The sequence below is a fragment of the Pomacea canaliculata genome, linkage group LG5 (assembly GCF_003073045.1).
Source record: "Pomacea canaliculata isolate SZHN2017 linkage group LG5, ASM307304v1, whole genome shotgun sequence".
Lineage (NCBI taxonomy): Eukaryota > Metazoa > Mollusca > Gastropoda > Architaenioglossa > Ampullariidae > Pomacea > Pomacea canaliculata.
The window spans coordinates 28,743,183-28,766,266 of record NC_037594.1 but is presented as its reverse complement, the minus strand read 5'-3'; the positions used below and the strand labels follow the sequence as shown (position 1 = coordinate 28,766,266).

General features: G+C 37.8%; 3 protein-coding genes across 4 annotated transcripts; 2 read left to right on the top strand and 1 right to left on the bottom strand.

The window, feature by feature from the left end:
* Positions 1 to 5,406: 5,406 nt before the first annotated feature.
* LOC112565244 lies at positions 5,407 to 11,122 on the bottom strand. Its single transcript, XM_025240603.1, has 9 exons — positions 10,920 to 11,122; positions 10,134 to 10,519; positions 9,363 to 9,615; positions 8,611 to 8,927; positions 8,012 to 8,260; positions 7,678 to 7,769; positions 7,131 to 7,296; positions 6,657 to 6,821; positions 5,407 to 6,441 (listed from the first exon to the last, which is right to left on the bottom strand). Coding segments are annotated over exons 1-9 (2,085 nt in total). The 5' UTR covers positions 10,921 to 11,122; the 3' UTR covers positions 5,407 to 5,985.
* A 1,609-nt stretch (positions 11,123 to 12,731) lies between these two features.
* LOC112565432 lies at positions 12,732 to 14,839 on the top strand. The gene is made up of 2 exons (XM_025240901.1): positions 12,732 to 12,891; positions 14,081 to 14,839. Exons 1-2 carry the CDS (start codon positions 12,874 to 12,876, stop codon positions 14,729 to 14,731), a joined length of 669 nt encoding a protein of 222 aa, XP_025096686.1. The 5' UTR covers positions 12,732 to 12,873; the 3' UTR covers positions 14,732 to 14,839.
* A 1,660-nt stretch (positions 14,840 to 16,499) lies between these two features.
* Positions 16,500 to 22,555, top strand: LOC112564096 (beta-1,4-galactosyltransferase 7-like). 2 transcript variants are annotated; one of them, XM_025238697.1, is made up of 7 exons: positions 16,500 to 16,653; positions 17,059 to 17,250; positions 18,028 to 18,252; positions 18,611 to 18,836; positions 19,921 to 20,004; positions 20,285 to 20,389; positions 20,779 to 22,555. In XM_025238697.1, the coding sequence occupies exons 2-7, from the start codon at positions 17,138 to 17,140 to the stop codon at positions 20,983 to 20,985; spliced, it is 960 nt and encodes a 319-aa protein (XP_025094482.1). In that variant the 5' UTR covers positions 16,500 to 16,653; positions 17,059 to 17,137; the 3' UTR covers positions 20,986 to 22,555. The 2 variants fall into 2 exon arrangements, with proteins under 2 accessions (XP_025094482.1, XP_025094483.1); XM_025238698.1 differs by lacking the exon at positions 16,500 to 16,653 and adding an exon at positions 16,715 to 16,837.
* The last annotated feature ends 529 nt before the right edge of the window (positions 22,556 to 23,084 follow it).

The window sequence follows — 23,084 nt, the reverse complement described above, 5'->3', positions numbered from 1 at the left end:
GTTGTTGTTAACGATAAACCTATTTATTTACAAATATCTTGGTCTTCCTCTTCTCCCTTCAGACGATTAACATTAAAATAAAAGAAACGGCAAAATACAGTTGCTGCAATAAAGCATCTCATTGTACTGAACATCTAGAAATTAATTTATGTTTTCGATAGTTCATCGATGAGTGGCAGGGGTCTAGAATAAACTGTTTATCAGATAAACTTTCTCGCCTACTGTAAATGGAAAAGTTAACGCCAAGTAAATACATATTTCAGAAGCTGAGCTTGTTTGATCATGTTTCCTGGCATGCTGAGTGGCAAAGTCAATATTCTCTGAATGTCAATTATGTAATTATGAATTCTCTGAATGATAATTACTAAGAAACTTTTTAACTCTTTCCACTTAGGTGAAAAGGTGGGGGACTGGGAAATGGGAAAAAAAGTGCTGAGAAAACAGCGTGCGAATTTAAAACCTGCGTCCACCTGGAGGTAAGAAGAAAGAAAGATAAAAATCTGGTTTGCAAATAGAAATATTCATGAAGGGATGAATGGAATTCTTCAGATTTTTTTCTCAGTTCTATTTTTTATTAATATACTGTGTCTTATCTATATTGGGCGGCCTGTTGTGTATTCTAAGATGTAAATATTTAATACAAAATTAATTTGCTGACTTTCACTTTTCCAAGTTCGTTTCTAGTTTTCCTTGCAACGATTCTAAACAAATACAGTCAGAGAAAATTACGCAATTTTTGGTAGAGAATATTCAAACAAATATAGTCATTCAGATAAATATTACACAATACAAAGTAAGGAAATTATTATAAATACAATTATTTATATATTGCCGATATAACGTCCTTCTCATTTCGACGTCAACATAAACGTTGTAAAGTTCTCCATTCTCAGAGCAATCCACTTCTCTTTTTAAAATCTTGTGATAGGTTTATACGATAGTCTGAAATTCTGTGATGTGTATCGTCACAGACTAGCAGGATTCTTTTTTAAATCCCATGATGTGTTTTGTTTCAGACGAAAGCTATGGGAGATGTTTTGCAGACTGTCAGCTTCGCCCACTTTGTGGACAAGGCGTCCAAATACACAGGCTGGAATGGTGCGGTTCGCAAAGAGATGAAGACCCTCGAGAAGAAAATGATGAACATTGCTTGCAAAATTGCCTCCAGCCTCAGCAACACCACTCTTAACGCTCTTAACTCCCTTACCTCCGCTGAGGTCGCTGCAAGCGCTCCTGGCCATCTGCTTAGTCCGAAGAACAAAACTCAGGCAGGCGTGGTGACCTACGTATTGTTGCAGAAGATTGACGAATTTTTCAATGGGCTGGTGAACAGCTACAAGACAAACTGCTAGGCATGGTAATCCGACATTTAGATGTGACACAGTGCTTTGATGTCACCCCTGGTGCCAACAGCTGTAACGGCAAATGCTAATGAGTTTGTGTTTTTTAAACACGTTTATACTCCTTAACACGATTTCCCATTGCTTTCATTTTTGCTTTAAATTCTTTCATATTTTCTCCCCTTAATTCGTAGTTCTTTCTTTTTATTTAATGAAAACTGCTTTCTCTTAGTGGCAACGTTTATTTTTATTTTTTATTTTTATTTATTTTTTTTTTTGTCGTTGACAGCATTCGTGGTCTTGTTTTCTCCTTTCTCTCTCTTTTATTCATTTATTTGTCTGGCAGAATGTTTTCTGTATCAGAACTACTGCGACAGTCAGTCGGCTGGGTAAATCAAATATTTGATGATTGTTTTTTTCCGAAGGAAAATTGTGTATGCTACATTAGCCTTTAATTACTTTGTAGCGTGATTATTTTTATCTATTACTATTATTTATTTGCTTTTAAATTATACAGCTAACTTTCATCTGTGGTGTGTACAGTGAATCATATTGAAGATGTTTTTTCTGCGCGAACCTGTGAGCCATACATCGAGGAAACTAGTGACACTCGATCATTTTCCCACGCAACACACATTGTCAAGCAAACATCTATACTGAAGACGATGAAACCTTTTCACTGCACCTTTTCTATCGAGCCAATGTACTATATACAAATACGAAACTTAGAAAGTTGCTGTTTTCAATTATTGACATGTTGTTTTCTTGTTATTGCTGATCTCAATTTGTGGTTCAAATATTTGTTTTTGTTTGAACAATAACAATAGTATCACAATGTCACTGTCCGACGTCGGATTGATTGTCTGCAATTTAAAGGAATGACACAAAATAAAAAAAAGAGACCAACAGATTTCACGCGAGAGGATATTTTTTGTGTGGTTGTGAACAGAATGATTAGAATACAAGAGATATAAGACTGCTGCGTCCAGGGATACACGCATGCATGCATACATACCTAGCTACATACACGCATAGCTAATTTTGTATTTGAATGTGTATTAATTTAAGAGACATTCATACAAGAGTGTTAATGATGTGTTAATGCTCCTACAAACAGAGATGATAAATGTTGTCTTCGCTGAATGATACATTATTATTCCATAATACGTCAAAGTAAATTGCATATCCCTAAATCTATATGCATGTATGAAAGTGTGCATGTAAGTTTGTATGCCATAGCTCTTTACAACTTTCAGTGTCATTCACTGAGTTTTGGAAGACTGTAGCCATATTCAAGAGTACCTTTCAAGCTGTCTTTCCTGTGGAGTTATTAGTTTCTATTGCGTTAGTTGCAGATTAAGAGAATATTAAATGGAACAGGAGATTTGCATTGTTATTTAAAGGGATTCTAAAGGCAAACAAATTGAAAAAATCCAGTGAAATCGACCTTTGTGTCCTTCCGCTGAGTAACCACGATAGCTTTCCGAGATGGTCAAGCAGAGGAGTCTTCTTGTGACGTCAGTCTCCTTATGACGTCAGTCTCTGACAGGAAGTGTCTGTGGTCATTGCGAAGATTTGACGTCATTTTATTCGAATGACGCACTCTGTGTGTAAGGCTTGTAAGGCTCCGTCTTTCGGAAACTGATGAAAAGACAATTTAGAATCTTTTCCATCTTTTCCTGGCAATCGGGTGCAGCACATTCTCGAGGCATGGTTGTCACTATGGAAACCACACGTCATAGGGTCACGTGACGGAGAACGAGACTTCGTGGAAGCAAAAAGAAGAGTCCCGTGTCATTTCTCTTATTAAACACAACATTCTACAAAAAACCTTCAACGTTTTCCACATGAACACACATATAAATAGACGAGATTCAAATTTATCCTACTCTTTACGCCATTCTAAGCAGTTTTAGTTTGCCTTTAGAATCCCTTTAACAAACAATTGTATATGAGTTGTGAGAAAAAAGAAGAAAAAACTTTTTAAGAAAATGGAGAGATTGGTAGAAATAGGGGGGAATGGGGAAAGCACTGAACTGTGTGAACTCAGGGAATTCTCCACCGACCTGTGTTAGTTATGTGTCAAAAATTTCCCTCTAATGATTTACGTCTCAAATAACGAGCGGTCCCCTTTGGTAAGAAAATGAGGGTGAAAAGCAAATGCATATGAATTGACAAGATTCTTTGCTTTAGAATATAAAACTACAGCGCATCACTTTTCTAAACAATGCACAATCGTAAACTGTGTGGTTTCGTGAATGGCTTCCTATGAGAGCAATGGAAGTTTCCTTTTCATAAACCCTGTTTCATTTCATTTTCTACAACTACTCAGGCTTCTGTTCACGTAACAAAGCTACTTACTACGCTTCAAAGGAGTGTTGGTAAAATGGAGTTTTGTCTATGTTTTTAACGTTAAGTTTATTGTATCACTAAATATTCAATTTGATGGGTACAGGTCTGACACATATTCAATGATTTTCTAAACTAAAGAAGAAATTATGCTAGGTTTGGGGAAGAACCTCTCGAAAACAAAATTTCCTTTAGCGGTCGTACACGGTCATACTTACGACCTCAATAGAAACAGAATAACGAAAAAGGACGTAAACGCCCAAGAAAGCACAGATTCATAGGGTACAAGCTGTTGCCAAGTTAGAACCTCTTAATGGGATACTCAAGGCTTGTGATAAGGCTCTGGCGACGGTCAAACGTTTCAAAAATATATTTAGCTACAATGACAGATCACGAGAGCAGGAGAAATAAAGGATTGTTTCTCACTTAATTACCACTTATTAGCACTATTTCGGTTGCCGATGTTTATACACATTGAAAAAATCCACTGAAATCGACACTTGTGTCCTTCCGCCGAGTAACCACGATAGCTTCCCGAGATAGGAACGTCCTCAGACGCTGGCCGTAAACATGTCCACCACCGCCACTCCTGAGTTTGTTTTAGCTGTAAGTCCTGTATGTGCCCTCGTGCCCACGTCAGTGACCGTCGTTACCTCACTGCCGGTGTCGAGCAACGCCATCACTCACTGCCATAAATGACAACCTCCGCCGTCGGACACTTTCCAGTCAGGCCAGCTACACTTTATTTCCCTGTCATCCTGTTACGGACGACGGGGGCAGTCACTTTCCCTGCCGGTCGGGCTGCAGTCCTCCGAGATGGTGTCAATCGCCGCCACTTCGACGCTCTGCGCCGCCTTCTACCTCGCCTGCTTAAATTCTGGAGCTTCGCGGCGTATTCGTCGACCACCTCATCACGTTGCTGTGGCACTGATGTCGACATCTTTCCGTTCGCCGTACGCCTCCACTAGGACACCCAAGATCTTTCTCGGCGTATCTCTTGCGTCATGCGGAAGCATCAACACTCGACGTCTGGCAGGTCCCTCCAGCGAGCTCAAGATGTAACCACGAGCCGCATTCTGACACATCGGGTTTATGGCGAGAGCTAACTCGACCTCTGTTTCAATCTCGTCGACACTCGTTGGTCCACCGGCAAACTACTGAAAGCGACTAACTAGTATGCTCGTAGAGCCTCTGCCCACCCAACGGATAGCATCATGGTCCTCTCTATGTACTAATCTTCTGTCGTGGGCTTCTCCCCGTGATGAACAAATGTTTCTTTTTGTTCAGCAGTGCTTTTAGGCCCTTGGTCACCCAAGGTTTGTTGTTAGGATAAACATACACTGCCTTGATGGACTGGTGCAATCAACACTATTTTACTCCTCACTTTTACTCCTAACTGTGTGTTAAATGTCTGTATGGGTATGTGAGCAAAGACAAATTTCTGTCCTCCTGGGCAGACAATAAAGTCTGTTTTGATTTGATTTGATTTGATGATCAAGCAGACGAGTCTCTTGTGACATCAGTCTCCTTATGACGTCACACGCACAGGTTCTCACTATGGAAACCACACGTCATAGGGTCACGTGACGGAGAACGAGACTTCGTGGAAGCAAAAAAAGAGTCCCGTGTCATTTCTCTTATTAAACACAACATTCTGCTAAAAACCTTCAACGTTTTCCACATGAACACATATAAATAGACGAGATTCAAATGTATCCTACTCTTTACGCGATTCTATGCAGTTTTATTTTGCCTTTAGAATCCCTTTAATAGCATCTTTATATTTGAAACCACACAGCATTATGATTTTGGTGGACATTTCCTTGTTTTGTTTTTTTTTCTCTTGATAGAGATCTGTAAGAAACTGCTACAGAATATCAGAAGAAAACATTTCCTTTCGGAAATACGTACAATGCATACAGTGAGCTAAATTAGTCTTCACTTGGCAGGAAGTAGTGCGTTTGCACGTGTAGTTAATTGAATCAAATTTCATATCATCTTAGATCATCTATTTTGTATCACATATCTGCTGGTTTGGAGCGCCCTTACCGACATAAGTAAGGTTTGTTTCTCTACGTGCATATGTGTGTGTATGATATATATATATGAGTGCTAACTTTTGTCCTAATTATAAAGATCCACAATGATTTCTTTTTTAAGATCGACATCATTCTTCTGAATATTTGATTACCAAAAACATTTACAATTTTAAACAATTCTAACATCTTAAAAGCGGCCTCCAGCCCCGAACACTTTTTGTGATATCTGTTGCAATCTTTGTTTTGTTTTTTTTTTCTCACGATCGGCGACCTCCCCTTTTCTTGCCTCCTGGCTTCACGGTTGCTGACTTTGCTCCTTGACCTTGCTTCCTACCACGACCTCTCCCCTTTCTCTCTTCATCTTCTTTCTGCCGCTTCCCTGGTGGCTCTAGTCTGTCCGCCCTTTCCTCTTCGCTTTCTTCAAACTCCAGATCGTCGACTCCTTTTGACCTCTTGCCGCGCCCTTTACCCTTAACCGTCCTTGTTTCCGGCGATTCTTCATTCATGTCTGCTCTTCCGTCCTTGATTCGTTCTTTGGCTTCAGCCGCTTTCTTGGCTTTTTCTTCTGCTTGGTACTTCTTTAACACCACGGTCCAGCCACCGGCCGTCTTGGGTAATGTCCAGTGATAATCTTTAGTTTCAATGGAGTACTTCAATGACTCTACGAGTTTCTCAAATGTCACTTTGTCATCCCAAGGCTCCAGGTTTAAGACCTAAAAACATACATGCGAATCTACATAATTATGCACTTATGGATCAATTTAGTAAACACACACATATTAACATTTAAAAAATAAAACATTCGCCTTAGTGTGCAAAGTAGCAGCTTACGATAATTTTATACTTCAAACATTTTTTAAACTCGCAATAAGCTTTTGGGGAAAAAAACATGGTAAAACTTTGAATGACAACAGATGTGGCCACTCACCTTGAACCAGTCTTGATACGAATCCATGCTGTTGTTGATGGTATTACAGGCTTCTTTCATCTTTTTCACCATTTCCTCTGTTGGAAAGCCATAATTTTGGTCATAGCGGTGCACCAACTCTTTCCTGCTCATGCTCGATGGTTGGGCAATGGCCAGAAACAAGACCTGTATAATATTGTCAAACTTTACCTTTGTGCAACCATATTTCACAGTATATCATCTTGGCAGAATTTCTTGGCATGTTACATTTAGATCACAGCAAAGTTCAAGAGTTGAAAAGAAGTACAAACACATTCTCCATAATTTTTTACAAGCAACACAAGATAGAAAGATTGATTAAAATATATTTTAGAGGTAAGACGGAAGGATAGATGGAGTAGAGGGAGTCAAGTGAATGAGACTGATGGATGTTTGGGAAGATTAAAGAAACGGGACACCATTCTTATAAATAATTCTCTTTTTTTCCTTGGTAACCTGGAAAGCCAGAATTTTTCGGCTGACTTCCGTTCTTCGAAAGGTGTGTAATAATCTGTACTCCATGTCTGTGTCCAGAAAACCCAGGTTGCTGTCGTCCTTGACGTACCACATCACATTTCGGCGGAACGACTCACTGAGGTAGGCTTCGGACGCGTCCTGCCATCTGCAAAAATGGAACTTCCAGCAGATAACTACACCGACGGTCACAACACAGAATTGTTGATAATTCTGAATGATTTGAATTTCAATACCATGGTTATAAATGGTTCCTACATTCAATAACTGTAAAGTGGTTCAAAATTCTGACATCATTGTGGTGCTTTAAAACTAAGCTATCCTCTTAAAGATGACAGTAATAGAGAAAGATAAGCAGGGTGGATGATAGGGAGAAGAAACAATACTAGAAGACAGAAAAACACATTTAACAGGAAGCTAACGCGTTTTAGGAGTGACAAACAGCCAACACAGGATAGGAATTCTACTTTGTACAAAGAAAGACTAAAGTGCAAACTTCTCTGTTAAAAACAAAAAAATCTGTACAGACGTATATTTCTCTGATGCGGAAAGCAGCATAAGCCATTCTCCGATGTGAGGACAGGCAGATTTTGTCCGTTTTTCTTCACCTTCGATGAAATCCTGACACACACACATATACATACAATGAAAGTCGAATTCAGAGTAAAAAAAATCTTTTTGAACTCTGTGTATGTCGTGAACGAATATAACAAAAATTATTCTTCTCTATTCGTGTGACTGTTGCATTTGCTCGAAGCTGTTTCACCTCATCACTCATTATATTTTTTTGCAAAAATTATGTACTACAAATTCTAAGAATGTGTGTAATGGCTGGAAAAATAAGAATATTACATTCTGATAACCTTTAGTTTCGTATCCACCAATCCCTGAAGGCTCGGATAAGTTTCCAGTGCCCATAAAAGAAGTCTGTGAAGAGCGAAATAGCCAGTGAGAGAGCTGTCGCTTGTGTGTTGGGTTCCTTTGGAAAACTCCACGACTGTCGCAGCCATGAGGTTAGGAATCGTCTTCAGCACAGCTTCTTCCAAAGGCGTTTGGCTACCCGCCGACGGGAGTATTTTTGCGACTTCTTTTATTGTTTCTTCGAATGTTTCCTATATGAACATAGGCAGACGTCCTTTTTACAGACCTTTATAAACTATGAATTCTCTTTTCTGACAATAAAAATAATTTTCGTTCATGATTTTAGCCATACTGTTTTGTACAAAGACTTATAAAGCAAAACACACAGTCTTGAGGTTTTTCGCATTGTGAAATTTTATGGGTTCCCACATATCTCTCTATTTTTGATTATGGGAGGAAACTTGGATTCCCGATAGAGCTGGACAAAGCACGGATTTGCATCACCTGTCTATGGAATAAATCATGCGACCATTGACTAGTCAAATTTTTTTCAAAGCCAGGTAAACACATTTTCTATTAGAAATATCCAGCGAAATGATACCTGTATTTTGTTACCATGCAGAGGGTGAATGTACATGGGCAGAAAGAACATCAGTTTCTCCTTCAAGGTGCTGTGCACAAAGCCCATAGACGCCTGCATCCCATAGAACGACTCAGCAGTCATGAACTCACACGGGGTCGTCAGGGAGGGTCTGTGCGCCGGCCCGGAGACAGATAGTCCGTATCCAAACAGTTCTGATTTTGATTCAAACTGCTTAAGGATGAATTTTTGCTTGGAAATGTAATCAACAATTTCTGGGCATCGATCAGTTACTTTCTTGCTTTCTTCATTAAGAAGCATGCCGTCTTTTCCTTTGACTGCAAAAAAATGAAAGCTTTTCTTTAGTACGGTGTACAGTGATTAGTTTTTCATCAACACATACTAATTAAGTTTCTCGATTAATTAAATTATATATCATTTAAATAGTTATATCATTGGTTGAGTCACGAGTGATTATTAGTAGATTTACAGATTGTATAATAGGCTTCACGAATTGATAAGACAGCAATGCCTATGTTAAGCCTAATCTGTCGAGAGTCATTATTGTTATCGTCGTTATCACACCATTCTATTATTAGAGACATCTAAATCATTGCTTCTTTTTCCCTGGTTAACAACGAGAATGATATTCAGTAACAAGTCTTAACTTGAACCACATTGTACTGATAAACCACCGTCTGGATCAAATCCTTGCTTAGTTCTTTCATGTAAAATGTTAGCTACTACTTTAACACAAAATATTTCCACGTGACCTGATGTTTCTTGTTCAGCGTCCAGTGCTGGGAAAGGCTTGCTGTAGGTGTGTCCGCAGTCTTGACACGTGAAACTCTTGCTGAGGGAGACGTTTGCAGTTTTCTGCTGTTCTCCGGCTGTCTCAGCCAAAAACGCCACTAAATTCATGAGTACCGTCTGTACAGTGTAACCAGGCGACCAACCGTATCCTTTCTGATTCGTCCACTCGGTCAAATGATATTTTGCAAAGTCAGAGAAAATGTTCAAACAAACCTGCACATATTTTTTCCATTAAAACGCTTGGTGAAATATGTCATTGAGAATGAAGATGTACCAATAACACATGTGATCCCACTTTTAATAATTATTTTTAATGGAGAGACTACTTCGTATTTCTCATTGCAAAATACATTGCCCACGTGTGAACAACTAGTAAGCGTCCCAGTAGATTTTGGTTCATATTTGAAGCAGGACAAACGAAAATGTGGAATGCAGAAGAAACTTCCAAAAGGCTAACCAAAAAAAAATATTTGGACTTGCATGTTCAAACGATTCTGTTGGATAACCTGACAGTACTTGTACTTAGTTTACCAGGGTTTATGATGATTAGTAAGGGTACCCGCAGTTTTAAACCAGAAAATCGAGAAAGAAATAAAGCTTGTGCTAGGATTTGCGCAAAAAACAGAAAGTCCCATCACAACAATTTATTTATTTATTTATTAGATGAGGACTGAGTGCCTTATGTGAACATTTGAAATGAAACTGAAAGCGGTTGCAGCAATAATACCAACCTTCGTGCCTTTTGTTCCTGTCATGGTGGCTCCTCCGCTGAACAAGAAGCTTGTGGGAAGAAACTCAGCACTCGGGGAGTCGTACGGGTAGTTGTTAGGCAGAAACAAGACCATGTGATAGATGGCGTCGTCCTGTCGGATGTTGCAGTGCCACTCGAATATGTTAATGTCCAACGGCTCCGCCGAGACGTTGCTGACCGGCGATTGCCGCAACTCTTGCTGGTCCTGCAGCAGTCGTCGCATGGCGCGTTTGCGCTGTGCATCAGCTGTTACCATGGTTCCGGTCTTGAGGTAAAAGGTCTCCTGCGCTTTGTCAGACTTGCGCAAGGTTTGTGCCATCTGGTCCTGTTTGCGTTCGATCTCCAAAGGCTTTTGTTGGTGATACACTGAGGTCGAGAATGAGCGAGAAGTATAGAGTACTATAGGTACAATGGTATCAGTATATTTTATAATAATATAGGCTACGGTGTACTTAATAAATATTACCAAATTCCAATGACCTCATTGCAAAATCGTACTTATATTCATGCAGAATTTTATTTTTTTTAAACCCAAAACACATATAACTACTAAAATTTCTTTCTCACATTTATAAATATGTAAATATACTTATATGTCAATAATCTGTACAGGACTTCAATACTTACCACTACACTAACATGCGCTGCCTATTAAAAACACAGCGAGTGAATATCTCAAGATACTGAAGCAAAAAAGTACTTGTACTTTCCTCTGAAAATGTTCTACGTTTACATTTATGATATATGTGTTAGAATGTTGTCATACTTTCAGCAGGCGAAGGTAGGCAACTTTTTCTCTCATCAAATTGGCGCTCCCTGTTGATTTTCTCGGAGGTTGTGTGAAGGTGTGCTAAGTCCACAAGTATGAATGAGACTTAAAACTCTGATATTTACTACACTACACTGCACAATTCGAAAACAATGAAACTATGAAAACCAGTCCACTCGCGATCTTGCACAGTGGTGTTTGTCTTTATACCCTTGTTGAAGTAACTTCGCAGCATTGTGAAAAACGAGTGCACTAAAAATAATCTTAATTTCCAACGATAAGAGGATGACCGGATTTATTTATCAAGCCCGGCTGTATTATCACTTGGTTTTGCTGTGCAGCTAAGTGTTGTCTTCACTGACAAAGCTTTTTTCATTCTTCTGTCTGCTTCTTTTGAGACTGCTAGTGGTGCATGTTGTCACATGCGCTAGGGCTGTTGTCTTTGCAAATAATAATAATAATAATAATAATATTATTATTATTATTAAAAACACAACAGGACTGATTAATAGAAATGACTAATAAAAGACAAATAATAGAAATCGCAAAGGTAACAAGAACTGAGAGTATCGTGATTCTGCTGAGGAAGACGAGTAGAGTAGTAGACCAAAAAAACAAACAAACAAACAAAGTTTGGGGGTGTGTGTAGGGGGGATGGAGTGGATGAAGATGGACTCACATTGTGTAAGCTGTTGTTAAAAGTAATGCTCAGGAAAGAGGTCTGTTTATAGTACACAAAAGTGTTTCTCCTCAGTACCTCCGGTAATCCACTTTACAGTTTATAGTCGGTCATAATTCGCTTGTAAGCTTATTAGTCTCGGTTTACATGCGCACTAAGTCGGTCGTACTTCGCATGCGCTCATTTTTGTAAATTTGGGGAAAGTATAATGCGAACATGGCAGACGATAGCAATGTAGCTTTTACTTGAAAAGTAAAGATTAAGGATCAGAGAAAGTAAAGTAAGGTCATATAGTATATAATCGCTTGTCAGCTAGTGCCAGTCGTGGAATGAATAAATAAGAGGGGGGAAATTACAGGTGTTCCAGCATCATTTCGAGAAAAGGACTGACTAATAAATTTAAATATGTTGTGAGGAAAATAATAGACTTTTAGTGATATTTTCTGTAAATGATTTTGTTCAGTGGTTTCCTTTTACGGCACTACGCAACCTCCGGTTTAAACAATTGAGAATTTTACAGCACATTTTCAAAGGTTATTTTTTTCTTTCCGGATGTCAAACAAAAGCAGCACACAGGCAAAGTGCGGCAGGTCTGAATGGAGTGCATGCAAACTGAGATCTGTTTAGTACTCATGATAAATATGGGTTCATAAAAATTGGTTAGAGGGTCATTTATTTGTCTATTGAGAATAAATGGCTCCGGTAAATGAGCCAATCATTTCGTCGATCATTCTTTTCTTTGCACAAGCGAGCACTTGAAAAGGCTTTTGCTCGTACATCTTACCCACGATCTTGAATTTTTCAAACTTTGTCTATCAGGTAGGTGTAGAGTACTATCAAAGTACTGCTGTTTTTCGTTTCCGGGTGTTCAAAAATAAAATTCTCAGGCAAAAGTATGTCTTCTTTTGGGATGCATACAAATTGAGACCGAGGTGGCTGGATTGCAAGGGGATGAACGGAATATTCTTGAACCAATCTGCTTGATCGCATTGTGTTTTTGCTTTTGATTCACGCCATGATAGCCAAAGCGTCATCATTATGACGTGTATCAAGCTGCATGATCGCATTGTGTTGTCGTGCAGATTGATACACGTCATAGTAGCTCATTTTTATGACGCATGATACAGCTGAGTGACGCAGATTCCACATAAAAAATTTGCTTTATCCTTACGCACAAGAAGAAAAATGATATGAGTCGCCACAGATAGGAGCATACAAATAACATGAAATGACTGCGCTTGTGAAGACACAAAAACGACTGTTACTCCAGCTATGCCAACCTGTAGTTTGGTAAGTCAGTTTAGCTTTGTTGTTAGTAACGAATCGACAGTAGCGCTCTTTTAGATGTGCCGTGAGCAGCCAGGAGTGTGAGAAAGAGACAGTTATTATAAAGTTTGAATATTTCTGTCATAAAAGTGACAAACTTATGTAAAATCTGTGAATTTATATCTAGCAATACACATTGCAACAACAGGATTTTTATACAGTACAAATACTTTACCAAGAATGATATAATCATGTAAAACAAATGCCTGAAGGATACCATTTATGGGTGAGGGGAAGCTGTTTTATATTCCTTCTCTTTTCCCCCTCCCGAGAAGAAGTAAAAATATTCACCTCGCCCCACTTCACCACCACACACTCGCACAGAATGGACAATTTTACCCAAGGACGTGGTAAGAAGACCACAGCTTGCTTCATATTTTGTTCGCTGCTGTATTTTTCAACAATATTGTTTTATGCTCATTTCACGGAAGCATCACTAATTAAAAAGGATGCTTTCTTTCAGAAGTTAGGATTTCTAAAACAGGAAGCACAGCTCGATACAAAAATATATGTATCTATTGAAACGAATGCTCATGTGTTGGAGTCTAAAAGAAGTGCACCTCTCGATTCGAGCCCCAGCCCACTCATCACTCGGCTATCTGCTTCCCCTTTACACCCATACCAGACTCCAGAAATAGCAGTGCTGTAGGAAGATGCTCGGGAGGAAGAGGTGGGGGATTTCATGGTGACAGTAAACGACATTTATTCTTACCTCCTCAGTATTTTTTTTGAAGAGAGGGCTGTCCCCCTTGCCCCTTCTCCCCCTCCCCGATTCCTATGGCACTGAATGGTATTTTGCACTAAGTCGTTCGATGTTGCACCTTATTATAAATTAAGTCACTTAAGAAATATGCAGCGCGTTTTGACTGGTTTTGTTTTGTTTTGTTTTTTTTGTTTTGTTTTTTTGTTTTGTTTTTTTGTTTTTTTTTGGTTTTTTTTTTGCACTTAGCAACTTCCCCTTTAATGGTTTTTCCAAATGCAACAGTACAATATTTTCCGATGTATTTTCATTTGGTTCAGAATATATATATATAGCTCTGTATCGTCAAATAAAGAGAAAATGTTATAGAATAACAGTTGAACGCGGGTACTGATAGATAAATAACACGGAAGATTCTCTTCTAAGTTAGCCTTGTGCTTTTCTGTTTCCCAGAGTGCCACGCTTCAGGCTTTTATGCGATTTTGTTGCGTGGGTCCTGCTCCTTTCGACGACATTGCCGACATATGTGACGAGTGCGAGTTTCCACAAAATAGAGTCCGGTCTCCAGAACCTTCCTCATACTTATCTTTTCGTTCCACCGCTGACAAGAACTTGAACATACGCACTGAGTCGATGATCAGAAAGTCGCGCAGCACCAGCTGCAGTCTCGAACGTTGTGAGCAAAAGCAAGAAACAAAAAGCGAGGCTCCTGACAAACTGCTCAACACGGATGGCCAAAAAACCCAGAAGAACGTCCGCGACGGGATCCTCGCCGATGATGACACCGACGACAGCGGGAGAATCCTCAGCGTCGAGTGGATCGAGTCTCCAGAAAGCTCCGTTTCCTCCGAAGACCGTCGAAATCGACGAAATTTGGGGGCTTTTGGCGTAGAAAATGCTGCCGTCTTGCACACAGAGAACAAAAGTCTGCCGGCCGTCGACCACAACGATTTCGGTGATGACTGCGCTACACTACAGTCCCCTAGCCAACATTGCACGACCACCCAATCCGAAAACTTACCTTTGCCTTTGAAATCGAAGAATGACGGTTTGCGCGATCTCAGACGATCAGAGCGTCCTTATGGGTTGCCAAGAGTTGCTTAGCATAGACACTGATCGAGTGACTACACTATTCTTAATTTTGTTTTTTCGTCTTCCTATCCTGAGTAAAAGTTTGCCTAGTTTATCACTAATAAAACTTGTTGACGGTGCTGCCTAATTTCATAATAAGGAAGGACTCGAAAGACTGACGTAATGACATATACTTGAAAAGACCAAATACTAATTTTCTACAATCTAGACGACTTATGTCTTTGAAGTTCAGTGCAGTAGGGGAAATTTGGGGGGACGAGAAATCATTTGCAACTTTTCTCTCGTCTCTCCCTCAACTATAGAAGGTAAGTAAGTTTCCTTTCACGTATAATAGGAAGCAAAGTTCTTCTTACTTGCCATTTTTTAGAATGGGAGGTGAAAGGCTCGTTTTAAATTGCTATTATCTTTGTCTCTTAATATCGTTCGTCTTTACTGATAATAATTTTTTTCTTTCCACTCCAAGCATTCTTCTTTCCCGTATCCATCTATAAACATAATCATGATATGGCATATGCAGCAAATGTTATTTTTAAAGGAATTTTTATCGCTACTCACTTATCGCATCGTAGTTTTCCCCAAATTTCCTTGTTTAATTTTTGTTTGTCTTTAAAAATTCGCCCGTTGTTTCATGCATTTGGAATGGCGAACAGATTTTGACAGTACCAATGAATCGATGCTTGAACCTGTTATAAGTCTTAAGAGCTCAGATTATTTCAAGATTAATAAAGTCGTGTTTGGCGAGAAGAAAATAATCTCTAAATTGATGACAAATTATACGGGATATGCGACCCTCATTCTCTATTATATATCACAGACTTTTCCTCCTCTTCCTTCTCATCTTCATAATAATAATTATAATCATCATCATCATCATCATCATCGTCGTCGTCGTCGTCGTCGTCCATGTCCCTTAGCTCTTGATCATAGAAGCACAAGCACCAGATGATAAAATATCACAAACTTTCCTTTCTTCGGTGTTTTGTTTTGTTTTTATTTACCTTCTCTGGGACGCGCTGAATGGATATTGTCTGTCCACTTCGTCTGACTTTTAACTTCGATCTACCTATCCTGCCCTCTGAATGACCATCTATGCATGTCCTATATGATCTCGAGATGCACAAAATGTCACTTCAGTTTGCGTCTTTCCACTGGGGACAGTTCTTTAAAAATCCTAGTTATTTGTGTAAACAGCTTTCTTATCTCCTAATTATATTAATATGGTTTTATCGAGCGAAGTACGAGAAGATATATTAACAGTATTTGGGATAATTAACATGGGATATATTAGGACAATCTGGGATATTTGGAATAAAAAGCAAAGGACCTCTCCATAAAAACGCAGGAAGCAGCAGCGGTTATATATACTAATGTTGAAACGTGGAATTACGTATCTCCATTACAAACATCAATTAATCTGAGTCATCACCGTTTTACACATGCTTGAGTTGGACCCTGAAAGCAGACTTACGGAAGAGCAGAACAAACACTTACTGGGACTTTTTCAGAGGAGACAGACAGACAGACAGACAACTATTTATTTACGAGGGTAACAGAATAAGCGCGAGTGGAACTAACAACAACGAAGCGGAACATTTTCCCAAATGCTTTTCATAACTGAATAACAGGAGGGAGAGGCAAACCAGAAAACAGGAAGACATCTAGTGTTCAAGGTTTAAACGTCAGTCAGAACACTAAAAGAAATCTCTATTTAAGTTAACCTGTTAGTTATAACGATGACTGCTACAAATCGATGAAAAGCCTGAAGCAGACGACAGTTTTTATTACTCAGAGTTAACTTTCTTGAATTGGAAGCATGGACGTGTACGACGTCACTTCCTGTCGGTCCGCACAAATTCAACTTGAATCAAAACTCTGCTTAAATTGGTAGAACAATAACACACTTGGATACAGAAACATACTGCAGTTTATACTGAGTAAGTAATATCATAGTAAACCGGCTTATGTCCTTTAGATTAATGTTTAACATTATGCATTTCAATTGCAAGATATAGTTTTCTGACTGCTCTAAATTGCAGTCTCCTCCTTGGAAATGCTCAGTTCAACCAAGATAGTCAATACTACTTACTATGTTTCAGCTAATAATCGAGAACTCATAATGTACGTAAATATACTTGTGTACCTTTCAAGCGTTTTTATTTAATGATGTAATGTGCACATTAGAGGACATTTTTCTCATTTATGATTTTTATCGCAGTCTCCCACGTAGGGATTTTTTATTTATTATTCTGCTGTTTATGTTGTAAACATGAAGAACTGTTAAGCTTCTTTGAGTAACATAACTATGCTTTAAGGGATATGAATGTGTGTATGTGTTTCAGTGTTCTGGCGTTAGTGACTTCAGTCTTAGGGCATCATTAGGTAGCACGGAATGTCTGGGCATCATTACAAGCTTCATGGATGGCCAAGCAAGCGTTTTTGATTCGCATCCTTCTTGTCTGCATTGCAGTAACCCTTGGCATGACCTTCTATCTTGCTTTTACCCCCCTTCAAGAAGCTGTTTGTACTTGCAGGTTGATATAGCAGTTTCTAAAGCTTGATAACCACATTGTTGCATGGTCTCTAAATTTTGTAACAGAGATATTATACGAGATTAAATTTAACAGCATTGATGAATGTTATAGCAAGGAACTAAGTCAGATCTATGCACATGTTAGAGGTTAAGATCACTTTTTCTTTCAGAGATGACGAAACAGAGTATGGGGAATATTGGAATCTTTTTAAAATTGGGATTATTTAAGTAACATTTTTTATGTGTAGATTAATGTGTGGATAAAATATCTCAGTCAACTTTGTGATTGAGGCTGTAAACCTGTTTTTAAAAAAAAGCTTAAAACAACTGAGAATGACTTTGGGCGAATTCTCATACACAGCAAACGTTAAAGACCAACTTGAATGGTTTGCGTTTTTTTATCGGTAGATATATGCGATATAAACATAACCTTTATATAGTTGAAATTTCTTTTTTTGCAGTTTACCTATCTGAAACTGAGCATTTGCCTGAGTTTTTTCTAGTCATATATTCTTTGCGTAGTTATAGCTTTAACTTTAATGAAATTAGTGCTAAGAACTGGCATAGGTTCTCTCCTCTGAGGACAAAGTACACATGCAAATTTTACTTGTGTTACACACCTCAAAGGGGTTTGCTTACACAAAATACTAAGCAGCTTTACTAATAAAAAATTGAATGTACTTACAGCTGCATTTGATAAGGCTAAAAATTGGGGCTTGTTCTTGGACTGAAACACCATAGTACCATATTTTTGTTGTTTTCTTTTGGTCATGTCAAGTCATGAGGATGCTAGAAGAATTACCCAGACAGGGTCAGAGGTGCATCCTCGTGATCCTGAAACAGGTCACAATGCAGAAAATGATGGTCATCGCTTGGCAGTTCTGGTGCCATTCAGAGATCGGTTTGAAGAGCTGATGGAGTTTGTTCCACATCTGTCCAGTTTTCTCACAAATCAAAATAAGCAGCATAAGATTGTTATATTGAACCAAGTGGATAAGTACAGGTAATCTGTTGGTAAATAATATAATTATCCTAAATCTTAAAGTAATGTTGGCTTTGGTAGATCTTTGTGAGTAGGATGAGAAAAAAAAAAACCAACGAACTTTGAATCATGAAACAAGGCACTTTTAAGATTTGAAATTAACATGGTATATTTCTGTGATTTTCCAAAGGAGTGAAAATAAAGATAAAAGTAAGATCTAGAATGCAGTGTTTGTATAGCAAAAGGCATCTCACTTTTTCTCTTGCGAGGTGTGCTCTTTCTTAAATATGAACAGTGTGCATTCTGCCTCATTTGGCAATAAATCTGTGTGTAAACTGCTGCTTTTTTTATAGTAAAGGTGATGGTTTGCTGATTACAGATTTAATAGAGCTTCTCTCATCAATGTGGGTTATCTGGAGATGAAGGCAGAATGTGACCATATGGCTATGCATGATGTTGACCTTTTACCTGTGAATCCTGAGTTGGAATACAAGTTTCCAGAGCAAGGTCCATACCACCTGGCTGCACCTCACTTGCATCCATTGTACCACTACAAAACTTTTGTTGGGGGCATTTTGCTTATCAGGAATGAGCACTTTGAAATGGTAATAATTTGATTCCTCACCCAGTGTGCAAAAAAGTGAGTTTATTGTTTATAGTGCATTGCAGACCGACATTTGCATGTACTTTCACACAGCACAAAAACAACTACATCTGACTTTACAGGCCCAGTCTAATATTAACACAGAAGAATGACATTCAAAAATAGCAAAAACCTGTAAACATCACTGTCCAAGAATCTTGTAACCAAACACAATTTCAGTTTTATTTTGTGCACATAAAATACAGTGGTGTACCAAATGAAAAAGAGACAATTCTTTCCAACAGTTTGGTTTTTGTTTTTCCAGTTTTTGCACAATTTGTGGCCTACAGAAGTTAAAAGAAGAAAAAATAATTTACTAACCATACAGTGGAATGGTTTATCATTTCCATAAAGAAGTCCTGGCATCACTTGGCAAATGACATCTGAATATACATAGTCTTGATGTTGCTCAGCCCATGAGGTGTCACCTCTGAGGGCTGAATTTCTGGGTTGGAAGTTTGTTGCTTCTGTTCTACCATTTCCTTGACCTCAATGCAAACTGTACCATTATCACAAAGTTACATGAAATTAAATGCTGCCTTAGTGAAAACCAGTCTCTTTTTTTCATTGTTATGAAACAAATCTGTTTCATACAAATAAATTATAAAAAGTCATTAAGAAGAATGTGTGAGTCTCTTGTAACATTACACAAAAAGAAAAAATGTTCACTACATCTGTCTTGGAAGGTACTGATTTCACTTTTTCAAACATATTCCAAATGTCTGGTTTCGTGGTTCTAAAGGAAGTGCAAAACTTGTCAGATAGTCAGAAGCTATAGGGCCAGCTACTCTTTTCGAACATTCTATAGCATTTTAACAAAAATAGTGATAATCTTGCTCTTTTTTCACAATCTTGCAGCCTAACTTGTCCATGAAAACAGCCACAATCTATGCAGCAGATATTGCTTATAACTGGGAAACATTGCTAGTGTTGTGGCTCCATTCTTTGACCTTCCAAAAAAACTGTTCTTTAAGAGATGTACTTTCTCAAGGTACTCATATTCAAGTTTTTCTCATTCTTTTATTTTTTGAGTTCTCTTATTGCAGCTGAATGGTCTTTCAAACCGCTACTGGGGATGGGGCCGAGAGGATGATGAATTTTATGTTCGTATGAAAAAAGCAGGATTACAAGTAAGTATAAAATACTCTTCTTTTAAATTTTTAGCAATTAGATCTGCATTAAATGGAGTTCAAAATATTTAAGTTTTAGCACAAAGCCTAGACTTTCTTCTAGATTGTTGTACATTTTACTTTGATTTATATTTTGCTGAAGCATTCATTCAAGTTTCATATAACAGGGGTATATTCAGCAGTTTACTTATCTTAATAAATAAATATGTGTTTAAAATGAGGTGTTGTGATGAAAATAAAGTTGTGAGCTACAGACTAATGGTATTCACCATTTAAACAGGTCAGCCGTCCTGGAAACCTTACAACAGGATACAAGTCTTTCAAGCATATTCATGACAAGCGAAAGCGACCTAGAGATAATTATCGTTATTTTGATCAAAGGGAGGTAAGTTGATGCCTGAAATTTGTTTCATTTTCGGAGCGGAAATTATTTTCCCCTAATCTTATAATGTGCTAGTATGCTTCCACCTTTTTATGTGCCTACAAATGAGTAGCCGATTCTTACTGTGTTGGTGACAGGTGCTAAATGTTGCATTACTGACTGCCTCAGAATAAAAAAGTTTGCTTGGTTGTAGACTGACTTTTTGCCTAACTTTCAACAGTATTTTGATTTCATTGAGATTTTATATTTCATTAACTCTTCACACTTTAACACTCTTTTCGCATATTTCTTCAAAGTATTATAAATAAAACATTTTTAATATTTAGCATATTGTAAAAAGTTAATGCCTAACTTGTCATTTTGTAATTACAAGTTAAAACCTACTTTTTCAGAAAACTAAGCGGTTAGACCGTGATACTGGGTTGGCTACAGTGAACTATACATTAGACAGCCAACGAGAAATAACGATAGACACTTATCCTGTCACCATACTCAACATAATGCTGGACTGTAACATAGAAAAGACACCTTGGTGTCTGAGACCTGAAGATCATGAATGGTATTTGAAACAGAGAGACCAACATGGAGAAGTTCACTGAGTGCATCCAGAAGTGGCTACTACCATTATTTTAATGGCTTCATAATTCACCAGAACCTCTTAAATCATGATTATTGTTCATTATCTTTTTTCCAATTTCTGCATAAAGTGGTCTACTGACTACAACACTGCCAATTGAAGGGTTGATTATGGTCCTCAACCCCAAATCTTGTTTGAAAAAGCTGGAGGAAAGTATCGGGTTTTGATGAGGAAAGGACTATCAAGAAACAAAGGATCTGATTCATGTTCTTCTTTGTGTGCCTGTGACTATGAAAACCTTGCTTGCTTAGAATGGCAAAGGTTATGGGATGCTTTTTTGTTAAAATAAATAACACATTAGTGTCTTCAGAGAAATCCGGCAACCCTTGATTAGATTTTTTTTTTTTTCATCTCGGGGTAAAAGTTGCCATGCCAGAAATTTTTTATCTGGACACTTAGTGTAGCTGAATTGTGTTTTTTATGTTCATATGGTGTAGGGAGATCTAATATAGGATAGAAGATGTTAGTACATGATCTCACCAAATCATTTTCCTTGCGTTAAAGTTAATGTTGGTGTCTGCATATCAGGAAGACATATTTGATCTGCATAGTACTTCTAGAGTAAAATGTTGAGATAACCAATATAGTGATAAAATTTTGTGTTTATATTCCATAGCTGCAGTTTAAATTCTTTCATGGTTCTAATTTTTCTGGTTAAGGTGCACCTAGACATTCATCATTGTGTATAACCACACCACGTTGCTACATTATACTACTATTTGCTGAAATACACAGTGTTCATGCATAACTTTTAATCATCATGACAAATATTTACCTCCAGAAAAAGTTTGAAAGGTTAATGGCTTTTATTTTTCCTGATATAAAATTTTAGAAGTTATCTAAGGAAAAAGTGTTGAGAATGATTTACCTTTAATAGTAATGTTGATTGTAAGAAATGTTAGATAAGAATGTTTTTTGCCATTTCAGTATTGATTTATTCATACCCTACTTGAACATGTCATTTTTCACTTTGATAATCAAAAATTTAGCAGAAGGACTTTTTTTTGTCGTTTTTCGTCTCATCCCAATTTTTCTTTCATAATTGTGTTCAGATAATGAACTGTTTGCACAGTTGTTTTGGCAGAATGCTGTTTGTATCTCACCTTTTTATTGGTTTGTGTACTTTGCTGTTGTCTAGATACTGGGTACACATCAAATGTGATAAATTAACGTTATTAGGAAGTAGCTGCTCCAAGTTACCTTGACAAAGAGTTTTTTGGAAATGCATGATGAGATTTTTAAATAGACATAGTGTGATACTTTCTACAGTTTATGCTTTTTATTGTACATCTGAAGGAAAGGATTATGTCTCTGCGCAGTTTTCGGTTGGTATATATGGCAATCATAGGTGTCATAGCTGTGGCAGTAGAATTCATCAACCCTTCATCAACCATTGGCCTTGGAAAAAAAATTTATTGGTATTGTTGGTTACATGAATTTACTGAGGTTGGAAACAAATATTGTTGCTTATCTGGCTTGTATAAAATAATACTACTGTGTTCATACAACAATGAACCAAAGATATTTTCACAGTTTGTGGATTCCATTAATGGTGTTTGTCTGCAGAGCATGCTTGGTCACAATCAAGCATAATCTTGCCTTTTTTAACAAAAGGAACCAGCCACATCTTTTATGTATTTATTGTTGAAAGGAACTAATGGACAAATGGTAATGTTGGACATAAATATAACCATGTCCCACAGCAAAGAATATATGTGGCAGAGAATACCATCATGGTTACTGTCATTTAGCTTAACCTCAGCTTTTCTTTGACAGCATGAACTTGAATCCAAAAAATTGTTACTGAATATGAAGATGAGCTTGAACCTTGAAATAGTATATTGAATATAAGCATGAACACATTGGTATGAATGGGTCAATCACTGCCTTGATATTACCCATTCTACCCACTCGGTAATCAAATAATAATAATAAATGCAAAATTTGTAAAGTGCATACTCACACTCCTAAGGAGTATGCTCTTATCGCTTAAGAAAAATTGATAATTCACCATAACCTCTTAATTATGATTATTGGGATACTTCAGGTTTAAGATTGTCG

What these genes read in the sequence shown, in the direction of transcription:
- LOC112564096 (XM_025238697.1), top strand. Translation starts at nt 17,138, where the DNA reads ATGGCCAAGCAAGCGTTTTTGATTCGCATCCTTCTTGTCTGCATTGCA. An exon ending in AACCAAGTGGATAAGTACAG is followed by an intron (nt 18,253 to 18,610) that starts GTAATCTGTTGG and finishes TGCTGATTACAG; the next exon opens with ATTTAATAGAGCTTCTCTCA. An exon ending in TGAAAAAAGCAGGATTACAA is followed by an intron (nt 20,005 to 20,284) that starts GTAAGTATAAAA and finishes CCATTTAAACAG; the next exon opens with GTCAGCCGTCCTGGAAACCT.
- LOC112565244 (XM_025240603.1), bottom strand. An exon ending in CGCTGAACAAGAAACATCAG is followed by an intron (nt 8,928 to 9,362) that starts GTCACGTGGAAA and finishes ATTTTTTTGCAG; the next exon opens with TCAAAGGAAAAGACGGCATG. An exon ending in GAAAAATTCTGGCTTTCCAG is followed by an intron (nt 6,822 to 7,130) that starts GTTACCAAGGAA and finishes AATATTATACAG; the next exon opens with GTCTTGTTTCTGGCCATTGC.